This window comes from Catharus ustulatus, chromosome Z (assembly GCF_009819885.2).
Source record: "Catharus ustulatus isolate bCatUst1 chromosome Z, bCatUst1.pri.v2, whole genome shotgun sequence".
Classification (NCBI taxonomy): domain Eukaryota; kingdom Metazoa; phylum Chordata; class Aves; order Passeriformes; family Turdidae; genus Catharus; species Catharus ustulatus.
In genome coordinates, this window is record NC_046262.2 from 67,513,608 (window position 1) to 67,526,183 (window position 12,576).

At 40.4% G+C, this 12,576-nt stretch overlaps 1 protein-coding gene across 1 annotated transcript in view; it reads right to left on the reverse strand.

The window, feature by feature from the left end:
- Positions 1-6,756: 6,756 nt before the first annotated feature.
- Positions 6,757-12,576, reverse strand: part of SLCO4C1 (solute carrier organic anion transporter family member 4C1) — a 30,418-nt gene continuing 24,598 nt past the window's right edge. Inside the window, exons 11-13 of the mRNA XM_033084680.1 lie at positions 10,911-10,975; positions 9,065-9,202; positions 6,757-7,535 (exon numbers count right to left, since the gene is read on the reverse strand). Coding sequence (XP_032940571.1) covers positions 7,408-7,535; positions 9,065-9,202; positions 10,911-10,975 — 331 coding nt within the window. The 3' untranslated portion in view covers positions 6,757-7,407. The remainder of the gene's footprint in view (positions 7,536-9,064; positions 9,203-10,910; positions 10,976-12,576) is intronic.

Sequence of the window (12,576 nt, forward strand, 5' to 3'; positions counted from 1 at the left end):
GTCAGTCCCACTGGTCACTGTTCCTCAGTCTTTCAGTCACTCCCACCCTGTTTCCCTATTGGCTCCCATGCCCAAAGCCTGCCTTTGTGCCACCCTATGTACCCTGGTAATTGGTCTCTGATGCTCCTCCCACCCAGAACATCCATGTACTTAAACCTGGACCCTCACCACAAACTTTTTTCTTTGCCTCTAACCTTCGACTATCCACACGTGTGGCTAAAATAAACATCTCTGTGGACGCATACAAAGGCTCTTCCTGCTTCTTTACCTGCAACCATCTTAATAGCTATCCAGGTGTGGGAACGCAAGACATCCCTCTGGCTTCCCTAGATGGTTCAAGACCCAGGCAGGGGGCTCAGGAACCTTGGCACGGTGCCCCAGAAACCCTGTGCCTTTGATTTCTCTCCCTGGGAAAAACTACCACTCTTACATGAAGAATTACAAGTCACAAAAAATGAATAGAGTGCAAGTACAAGGTGAAAAAGTAGGTTTTAAAGATTGTTTCTAATAAGGGTCTGAGGTCAAGATGGAGGAACTTGGGTGTCTTCTGTCCTTCTTTCTCCTTCTTCCTAGCATCCATCTTTTAGGTGATGTTTGGCACTTTTAGATTGGTTTAGAGAAGAACCAGACTGTACAATATAAGTGATAGGTATTGGAAGATAATTGTAAATAATGTTTACGTAGTTTATAGTATAAAGAGATAATGCCATCCCAGGGGCAGGCAGTGTGCCTGGGGCTGACTAGCAGAAAGGACCTCGGCTAGTCAGGGAAAGAACTTTTAGATTACAGTAATTTCATGAATACAAGCCGCACCAATTTGACTAAGATTTTGCTCCTAAACCGGAAATGCGGCTAATACTCAGGAGAGGCTAATATGTGAATAATTTTCTGACATTTACAACCTCAGAAGCGTCAGCCAGAGTGCTGAGCCGAGCAGCTGCAAAGTCGGCATTTTGCGATTGTTACAAACTGTTACTCTGTTGCACCGCGGGTGGAGCCTGGCTGCCTGCAGGCAGCATGGGGGGCGGGGAGAGACGAGGGAGAGCTCTTTCCTTCCCTCCTCTGCCGCAGCCCGGGGAAGAGACGGGGGGGCCCCGTGCATCCGTTGCCGTGGCTCGGGGAGGAGGGGGAGAGCCAGGCCGCCACTGCCGCGGCTCTGGGAGGCGGCGGGGGGCTCAGTCCCCGCCCGCCACCACAGGGCAGCACCGGGTTGTGGTGACCGAGCCCAGTGGCAGCGGCAGCTGGCCCCCAGTGGCCCCGCCGAGCGGCAGCGCCGGGCTGGGCTACCTGGCCCCGTCGGCAGCCCCTAGCAGGCCGAGCCTGCACAGCCCGAGCCGAGTCAGTAAACCCCGCCCTGCCGCCATTCTGTTACTATTTGGCAACTTTGTTGCACGTGGGTCCTCGCTGCGAATGACAGAGCGGCTTATACTTGGGTGCGGCTTGTATTAGTGAATTTACTGTAGATAAAATAAACCACCTCTGGCAACGACAGAAGTCTCCTGACTCTTTCTCTGGTTCTCGGGCTGGAACACAGAGACTGTAAAACATATGCAGGTGGTCAGGTCAGGTTCCAGAGACACCACCGGCCACATCCAGGTTACAATAGCTCACCTTTGCTCAAGAGCTCCATGTCATACTAAAAGTTAATATATTAATTATGAAAGCTCAAAGATTAATAATCACCAGAAAGAAACTTCGTATGTCCTACTTGTACTTCCAATTCGGGCATTTATTAGGGTATTGTGTAGACTGGAGAGAAGTGAGTGTTTAATAAAGTTACCAACACTCCCATTATACAGATTTTGAAAGGCATACACATGAGCAGGTTGCTGAAATTCATTAGACTCCTCTATATAGCAGACTTGGTCTTCTGGTTATATTTTCCATGGAAGCAGTACACAAATAATTTATTCCCAAGTTTTCTCATCATATACAGTAATTTCACGACTATAAGGCGCACCCTTTTGACTAACATTTTTCCCCGAAACCAGAAGTGCGCCTTATAGGCGGGTGCACCTTATCTGATGGACAAAGTGGCAAAATTCGCCAACCCGGAAGTGCGAGCCGCAAGGGGGAGTGGCCCCGCAGCAGGGCTAGGCTGTGAGGGGAGTGGCCCTGCGGGGCTGTGCCGGGTTGTGAGGAGAGTTGCCCTGCGGGGCTGTGCCAGGCTGTGAGGAGAGAGTGGCCCTGCAGGGCTGTGCCTGGCTGTGAGGAGGGAGTGGCCCTGCGGGGCTGTGCTGGGCTGTGAGGAGGGAGTGGCCCTGCAGCAGCGTCAGGATGTGAGGGGAGAGGGGCTCCACGGGGGGGGCCCACAGGCATTGGGGCGGCCGCCGCGCGGGATGGGAAAGCCACTGGAATCAGGGCAGTGGCGGCGCGGAGCGAGCCCGCTGGCATCGGGGCACCCGCAGCACCAGGGAACTCTCGGAGCAGCGGGGCCCCAGGGACGCTGCACGGAGCAGCAGTGGGCTTTCTCCGGCCCCGGGGACGCTGCACAGAGCAGTGGCGGGCATTTTCCAGCCCCGGGGACGCCGCATGGAGCGGCAGATACAGGCGGGTCCAGGGGTCAATGGCTGCCGGGTTGGGGCAGGGCCTTGGCCAGCAACCGCGCGGGGGGAGCTGGGGGCGGAGCCTCGCTAAAAAAAAAAAAAAGAAGTGCGCCTTATAGTCCGGTGCGCCTTATCTGATCTGCAAAGTTGCAAAATTTGCCGACTCCCAGGGGGTGCGCTTTGTAGTCCGGTGCGCCTTATGGTCGTGAAATTACTGGAATACTGAGATACAAGAGTAACAGTTTGCCTCAATAATTTTGTAAAGCTTCTTTATGCTAACACTGGTATTTTTTGCCACTGGATTTCTGTCTTTTGGGGGGAAAAACTCTACCCATATAAAAACAGAGCTGCACAGTGTGCTTCACAGACATGTCATGAAAAGAAAATAAGTCATAAACAAGCATATTCATTTATTTATCACAAAAAGAAAGTCACTCACTGCGTAAGTAGAAACCAAGCTGACAAAAGGCACCAGTTACACTTTCATTAACTATTTTTGCAAAAGCTGCATATTATCTGCTCTGCAGTCAAAAAATTGCAATATTGCATGCAACACCCAACAAAATTGTCTATTTTTTACCAGAAACAGAACCATCTGGTGGGGAGGGAGAAATGCATACACACATAATTAAAAAACCCACAACAAATAAATAAAAAACCGGCAAACAGAATAAGTTCTAATGTCTTACTTACTGTCTTACTGTATGTTCTTCTAGTGTAACAAAAGATAGCCTTCTATACTCATTAATTTATTAAAAAAAATACTATTAAAACCATAGCACTTTTGAAGGCTTTCAGACTCAGATGTTTTTCAGTAATTTTCTTACAGTTGTTTACACCTGAACCTACCTTAAACAAGGTAACTTGTTAAATCATCTCAGTAGTAGTGAGCAGCAGACGAACATGTAAAAACATCTAATAGGCTTCAGCATTGTTAAGGTTCTGTCTGTAATTTGTCAGTGGATGTACTTTGGTCTACTCTGTTCATAACCAATGTATTTCAGGTAATTTTGCACAGATACTTCTGATCATGTGCAAAGAGACCTCACAAACCAGGTGCATACAAAATATTTTGAATTTTTAAGTAATGATATTTATGGTTGCCACATGCAAAACAAAATTCCTATTTTCCCCTTTCTTATGACTCCAAAAAGAATATACTCTTGCCGTTGCAAGTAAACTTTGGTGTTAAGCTATTCAATTTGGAGAAGTTCTTTAACCAAAAAAAATTAACTTTTTAAACAGTTGCTCACTCCCACTGTCCAGACAGAGGTTCAGGTTACCTTATCATCATCCTTCCTCTTCAAATGAGAGAAAATGCAGTTTTCTCTTGGTTTTTGAGTTTAAAAAAACATACAAATAAGAAAGTTTTGATCAGTTTAGTCTCACCTGTAACAGTAAATTACAGTCACTCCCTTGTAAGACTCATGGAATCCTATATATTTACTGGGCAGAGGCTTCAGTAAAGTTTTGGATAATTCATTTGCACTAGGCATATAGGGCAATATACTTAGCTTCAGAAGCTTACTTCTGATCCACAGATGAATTACAACATCTATTCTACCACAATGTTTAGTTGGAACAGTCTTGTTTATAGCAGGATATGTTTCTAAAAGTAATCATGCTAGTTAGAAGATGTAACTTTCAAAAAGTCTTAAATCATCCTTATTTTGGACAATACTTGAATTTCTTAAACCCCTAACCTGTAGTAAACCTCAAAGGTCTATGAATTTAGCAGTCTGACCACTCTACAGAGCAGTTCGCAGAGCATGTAAAAATCACTTCTATTTGAAATGCTTTACCACTGTTATAATGAAAAGAACTATAATTACATACACAGTGAGACACACAGAATATTAGTTGCTAGGTGTTGTTCAGTATGATATGAGCTGATACTAAACAAACAAACAAACCCCAAGAAAAGAAGCCAAAAAACAGTGTGCAAAACCAGGTAAGTCTATGTCCTTTACATATGCAAAAGCTACACAGCATATTGGTGAATGGGGGCAAAAGTCCCACTGAGGACCATCTCACAGAAGCAGAACCATTCAGGATGGAACACCTGAGATCATCTAGTCCAAACCCTCTGCTCAAGGAAGGTCAGCCAGGGTAGATCATCCAGGATCTTGTCCAGTCAGATTCTAAAAGTCACCAAGACTACCTTCACAAATTCCTAAGAAAGTTATTCCAATGTTTGACCACCGTCACAGTAAAAAAAAAAAAAAAACTTCCTGTGTTCAGAGGAAATGCCAGGTCTTCAGTTTGTGTGCACTGTCTCCCAACTGTTCATAAAGTTGGGAATTAATAACAGTGATTCAACGCTTAGAACTCTCTTGAGCCTGATCTGCAGGGCAGAGGGAACTTCCCTAGCTCTCAGTGTGAATGATACTCCTGTCCCTTAATTTATCTCTGCAGTCCTGCACCACACCCATTTCAGCAAGTCTATAACATCCTTGTTCTGGAGAGCCCAGAACTGGTCGCAGCAGTCCAGATGTGATCACACTAGCACTGAGTAAGGACAGCATCACTTCTCTAGACCTGCTGTCAGTGCTCTGCCTAAATGCAGATTAAAGACACTCCTGACCTTTTTTGCAGAAAGCGTGTATTGCTGCCTTGTGGTCAGCTTGTCCACCGTGAATTCTTGTGCCTTCTCTGAAGGGCTTCCTTCCAGCTGGCTGGTCCCCTATATATTACTGATGCATGAGATTTCGCCCCTGGGTGCAGGCTTTTGTACTTCCACAAGGTTCCTGTTGGCCCCTTTCTCAATCTTTTAAAGGTTTCCCTCAGTGGCAGAAACCAGCCAGTCTATCAGCCACTTGTCCAGAGCACAATATTAATTCAGCTCATTATTGATGATTTGAATTTTACTAGGCCCAGTACTGATCTGTAGGGTTCAGCACTAGTGACTTGACTGAACTTGTCCGGATACATACAGCACACTTGTCTGTGATATTTACCTTTGTAAAACTTTTGACACATCATCTACTTGCCTCCACTGTGTATTGCTATGAAACAAGCTAAATGGATCAATTTCTATTTGGTCTGTCTTCTAGTCACTGTGATACTCCTAAACCAGCAAGGGAAATGTTTAATGAGTCATAAAACTAGATTATAAATTACAACAGGAATTCTTCTTTTCTTCTCCCCACAAATAACCATTCCAGTGCAGGAAAGACTGTTGATAACTTTTTCAGAAGAGAAAGCCTTCATTACTCTGTTCCACAGGTTTTGTAATCTATGCAATCACATTAAGCAGCAGAAACTCTAAACTATTATCTCAGTCCACAAAAACAAAAGAAGCAGTTGAGCTACAATACTATATGTCTTTTAACGATCTGCTACACCCTGCACAAACCATGTCAGCATTGGAAAATTAATTCATAGTTTTGGGCCATAATGCCAAACATTAAGGAGGATCAATATTTCATTTTTTCAAGAGTAGTGAATCTCTTGCTATGAGCCCATTCATCAGGAAACAAGCACAAAACTTACCAGGATACATTTATCTATATGAAGCAAGCAAATCTGCCCCTTTCTTTCTCTCCCACAAAAGCCATCAAGTCTTGTGCTTTCACAGGGTGTAGTCTATTTTGCTTTATTTCCTGAATAGTTATTTACTAATAGAGAATCTTCTTGAGTTGCATAACCTCCACCTAATGTAACAGGAAAATTTAAAGAATTAGATGAAAATTGAGCCATAGGACATAATCTTTTGTTCTAGCACTTGTTTAAAAATCGTGTCAGAGTCAATGAGCACAGTCCTTGGAACCCAAGGAAGAGGGCACACAGCTTCGTAAGAGTGACATGAACAGTCAATGCAACAGAAAAAAAAGATTATTACCAAAGTAAAGCAAGTGTAGAGGGCATCTTACTCAGTGAATTTTTCTTGTCAATATTGAATATTTCAGTAGTAGACAATATAGATTAATGTCTGACAACATTGGTTGACTTGTGACCACTTGTATTGTGCTATACAAATATGACTTTAATAACATGACTCATAATATAATAAAAATATAAGTAAAAAAGCAAATAAAGCCATATTCTAGTTTTGCAGCTTTCATACACATTCTTGCCAGTCTTCAGCATTGTGTTTCTTGGAGTTGAGAATTACTCCATCACATTTGGAAATGACAAAGCATACACAGATGTAGTAAGAAAATAGGTTTTATTTTAAAATTTTATAGAAACATTTTAAGAGTGCTTAAATAAAACAGCTGGATGGGAAGTTTCTGTATATATATTCCAGATAGAAACTCAAGTACTTAAATTAACAAATATTCTGATTTTGCAACTCAGCTATTCTATCATAACTATTTACATTTTCCTACAAATACCAAGAAGTGAACTTATGCCATTGAGATAATATGTAAAAATATTTCTAAAACATAGCCAAACTCACACATTCCCAAGTGCTCCTACAGACAAATCCCCAAAGGCACTAGCCCAGAATATGTGCACATTAAGTCCCTTTTAAACATACACAGTTCCCTTCAGTACACCAAGCTACTTGTTTTCTCCCACTATAGTAACATTTACAGATAAATGGGGCTCAGTCAGGTTAGTGCAGTTTATTTTTCCTGTTTTATGATCAAAGTATTCCATCTTGTTTCAATTAAGTTACATACTAGACTTTTAAAATTAGACTGCAAATTTCAGTGTAACTTCTTTGGATAGCCACAATCTAATACTATACAATGTTTAGCAAATTTGAGAATAGCACAGATTCAAAATATTCCAAGCTGTTCAAATGTTGAATAGGATCTTTTATATTTAGGCAACAGAGTACAAGAACTTTGGTACAAGTGTTGTAATTATATTTCTTTTCACAGTTTTCTTTCCAAAGTCCCCGATTTGCTTATCATTTTTTGTGTATAGCAGATATCTTTTCTGAAGTCTTTCGAGGCAGGGCTTTATTTAATTGTGGAGGTTTGTAGAAATACACTGCCATGAACGCAAAGATGATTGTGATGATTTTGCAAGCAGCACCTGAATGCAAAGAACAGGAGAGTCTTTATCGCACTCACTTTCAGTAGCAGACACAGTGTTTTACCAATTTATAAAAGTTCATATGGTGAGTTACATACACCCTGTAAGACTGAAATTCATAGCCTCCATTTAAATGCATATTACATGAGTGGCAAAGGGCAGATGAAGACAATCTCCAGCTGAATTCAGACTCTTCACCTGCCTGCCAATTTCTGCTTGCAGCAGCTATTATATTTGTTCCAGTTCTATATTTCTTCACCCTATTCTAAAGTACAAGTCTTTCTTATTTCTCCTTTCAGTACTGTCATTTATTATATCAATATTCTCTTTTCCGGAAACTAAAACCTCCCCTATAGAATACCTGTTAAGTATTCTCATCAGCTCTCTTAAAAGGTTACAGAAAGGCGTTTGTGCAACTTGGAAGGACAAGGAGAAGGGCAAAACAGGGGCTTGTATTTGATCACAAATATGCCATGAGATTCTTAACTTCAAATTGTGATTACTGCGTTTTCAGTTTCAGGATTAGACATCAGTACTTCAGTTTAGACATTGTAAATATCATTGTTACTAGAAGACACAACAACAGCAAGATGCAAGCTTAGCCTACCCACTCTCCCACTGGCATATATACCTCACATTTGAAGGGAACAGATTAAACAAGTTAAACAAGTCAGGAATTTTTCTGATTAGTGTTCAGAGATATTTTCAAGATCTTTATAGAAGTTATGGAAAATACCTGAAATACAAAAAGAGGAAGAAAACTCCCCAGACCTTAACTGCCAACACATCAACCCAGATAATCACAGAGTTGGAAGGGAACCTAAAGACTGTCTACTTCCAACTCTCTACTGAGGCAGGGACACCTTCCACTAGATAAATTGTTCAGTATCCCATACCTTGAATACTTCCAGGCATGGGGCATCCATAACTTGTCTGTGCAACCTGTTTCAGTGCCTGGCCACCCTCTCAGTAAATAATTTCTTCCTAATATCAAACCAAAACCTACCCTCTGAGTTTCAATCCATTACCCCTCATTCCATCACAATCTTCTGTCAGAGAGAGTCCTTTACTTATCTTTCTTGTAGGTACCCCTTCAGGTACCGAAAGATCTCAGTAAGGTCAGCTTGGAGACTTCACTTTCCCAGGCTCAACAAACCCAATTTTCTCAGCCTTTTCTTTATAGGAGAGGTGCTCCATCCCTCTAATCAACTTCACACTCCTAATCATGCTCATTGCCCTGAAGACAGACTAAAGTGTGAGCCAGTCCCTTAAAAATCTAGTAAATGAAGTGTGACAATGAAGCAAGATCAAAGACCAAAACTATTTTGTGTTATTATAAAGAGTTTTTTAAGTAACATTTAAGGTTTACTTACTGTGGTGTTACTCCTTCCATAATATTTTGTTGATCATTTATGAAAAAAATTTTAAAAACACTGCTGCTAAAAATGAAAAGTGTAAGGTTTTATTTCAAAATAATTCCTATCTAGCAGTCAGTTACCTAGTATATGCATTTAATATAAAAGACTTACTTATGCCCATCAGCAAATAAGCCATTCTTTCATTGTCATATACCCAGCAAGCTCCTTTAGTTTCACATTCATTAATATCCCACAGGGTGCAACTGCTGTCTATAGCAACACCAAACAAAATTGGTCCAGGAATAGTACCTAAAAAAACACAGTTAACACATTAGAATGTTTGAGTTACTTGGCATATTTGGTTTTCATGCATACAGTGAAATGCCAAAGTGGTGGAGAAGATAAAATGGGAGAACCAAATACAAAAAAAAATTTAATCGAAGTCATAGGCTTCATATTACATAGTAAGTCTGCACCTAACATTGCGCTCAGTTAATAGGTAGGATGCATAGAGTTAATTCATTATACAGTTCTCACTTTGTTAAGCAAGAGTTTATTCAAAGACTTGGGCTTCTTAACTTCCTTGGTCTTCTGTGAGAAAAAAGTAATCAAAATCAGTGATGAAAACAACTAATCCAGGAATCAGGAATTTAACTGAAAGGAAAAAAGTCCTTTTCTTCAGACCATACACACCAATCTGTTCCAAATTAAGAGAACTAAAATACTATTGTGTAAAATGTTCAGTTACACATTTCTCCCCATTCCTCCGATGTAGCAAAGCTTCTAGTAAAAATTTCACCAAAAAAAACCCCCAGTGTTTAAAATTATTCTTGCCTAGATTTTATTAACTCTGTAATTTTTGTGTGTTATAGTGCACAAGTGTCTGGCATCCAGATATAGCCAATTTCAGAATGAACACACTAGGTACATCACTGGATACCCAACCTACCCAAGGTTTAAACTCCTAGAGCTAACCAAGTAGCTATGTCCCTCACTATGCCTTCAGCCTAAAACCCCTGTATGATTCCTAAAGCCTACAGCAAAAATATGTTGCTTGTAAGCAATGCTGTGTAAAGCAATGCCACGGTGAAGTCAGGAGTTAGAGATCTAGCATAAATATCTGAACTCTGAGTAAAGTGAAAAAGAAAGACCCTCATACAACACTGAGCACTGTTCCAGCTAATTTCTACTGTGAGAATGTTTGCTTCTATTACACTTCATCAGCAGAATGACTTACACTGATCAGTTTGAATACAGCAATGCAGATCTCACACTGTTAGATATATAATCTCAAAGGAGAGGGAATGGTTGAAGTATTAAATACTGGCATAAAGTCCAAACCGGAACTGTGTCTTGTCCCAGTCTTAAAATAAGTATGTCATTTAAAAACCATCTACTACTACAGTAAGGTTTTTAATTGAGCCTGAGAAAATTCAATTCCATGTGGACCAGAAAATACCTATCCTTATCTCTGTTTTACTTAAGGAGCTTCACCTGTCTTACTGAAATGTTGGAGATGCTTAGATTTAGTAATATATTTCCCACATTATACTCTGTAATTATTTATATACAATTACCTACAATTTCAATAAATGCTAAAATTAGTCAAAGACACTTTAAAGGAAGGAAGGGGTGGAAAAGGCTCCACATATTCACTTTTCTTTTAACTTCTGGATTTCAGATGTTACATAAAAGTGTTATCTATTACATCAGTTCTTCTCTCAGCTTCCAGAATAGGCCTTCTTCTGGGGGAAGTAGCAGCAGATGCCTTTACCTGAAAGAATGACAGTACCTGGTTTGTGCTTATAAGAATGAGAAAGGCTACATAGAGCATGAATTCCTTATTAGCAAGGAATTTGAATCCAGATGGTACCTTACAAGAAGTGTATCCTATAAGACAATGACAGACTGCTTCAAGCTGATCCGAAAGCTTCTTAATTAATTATTTAAAAGTCTAGAAAAAAGTGTCAATTAAATAGATTATTCAGAGGCAAATGTTTCAACAAGAAAGTCATACCCAGTAGTCGCAGAAACACTAACTGTACTCCAAGAGCAAATGAGCGCTGTTTATCTGGCACACACCTGTAAACAAGATTCGCAGTTTAAGACAGAGTAAACAAGTCCCACTTCTGTGCTGTGTCCCTCAGTGAATATGCTTTTTATCTATATATTTTCTCTATATACTCTTTTCACCTGTTGATTCCTGAGAGGTTTAGAAATCCAGTGTGCAGAACAACTAACCGAACTATTTCAAGTGGTGTTTAGGTAAGACACCAGTAGCCCATCAAGAAATTTCAGATTTAATTAGTTTAACAAAATAGTATAAACAAAAAGGAAGCTTTCTATCAGCACCCTGATATACTGCTGAACATTTTTTCCATAGAACAACCAAGGAAATAAAGGATGCAATCCTGAGACACTATACCTAAAGAAGCAGTACATGAATTGAGACTAGACTACAGCACAACATAACATAATGAACTTCCATAACCTTTGCATACATTCATTTTACCTTATGAATAAATTGTGCTGGCCTATGCTATGCAAACCAACATAATGACTTAACAAGTAGTGACACTTATCTACTTACCTCTTACCTATTTTTTAAAAGGTATTTTTCCAGGAACAAACATATTCTCATGATAGTGCCTAAAAGGTGCTACCATAGAGGTTAAATACAATTAACTTGGTTAATTTACATAATTTAGTTTCAGAAGTATTTTCTTTAATAAACTGTATTAAAAAACAGTGTTGAAAAAGACCGTATTTACACATTCAAAAGTGATTCCTATATTCAGGAGCATGTGTTAGAATTACCCACATCAAAACACCCAAGATGAGCACTTTTCAGCAGTGTTAGAATTCTGCTATCCATAAAGGCAGTTAAGAGAAGGAGAAGGAGTTTCACATCATGCAGGTGATTATTTTGAGAACTAGAACGCTGTCATGAATGTATGGGTTTTTGTTTGAAATTACATGAAATAGGCTCATTAAAAAGACACCAGATATACTGAAAAATTTACTGACATTTAGCTATTCAAATTAGTTTTTGAAAAAATTAAACTACAGTAATTTCACGATTATAAGCCGCGCCATTTTGACTAAAATTTTGGTCTGAACTCGAAGTGCGGCTTATAATCAGGTGCGGCTTATATATGGACAAAGAACAAAAAGTTGCTGTTTTAGTTTGGAGGACAGGTGTCTGTTGAGAAAGGCAGGAGCTTCTCTTTGAAATGGAGAATGTAAATCCCCTCCCTCCAAATTATTATAATTTTGAAATCGAGGGGCTTTCAGGCAAAGATATGGGAATTAGGAATAACAGCTCTTTACTAGGGAACTACAAAGGAACAAACTCCAAACCCTTACAAAGTCAGGCAGGGTGTTGGTCCCAATAAATGGTGGCTGCAGTTCTCTTGCAATGACAGATGTGATTCAGTTGGAGCTGTGCTCCTGTACGAGGTGCAGTTTTTCCCTCCGGAGGTCCAGTGGTGATGTGGAGAAATCCAGTTTTCCTCTGGAGTCCAGTGGAGAAAGGGGCTCCCAAAAACTCTGTTTTTATCTTGATAAGAAATGTTGGACTCTTCCCCCTGGCTGTAGCAACTTCCAGTGGGATGAATTAATTTTATCAGTCACACAGTGGGACTCAATGGGCCATTATCAGAAAATGACTCGCTGGAGGAAGG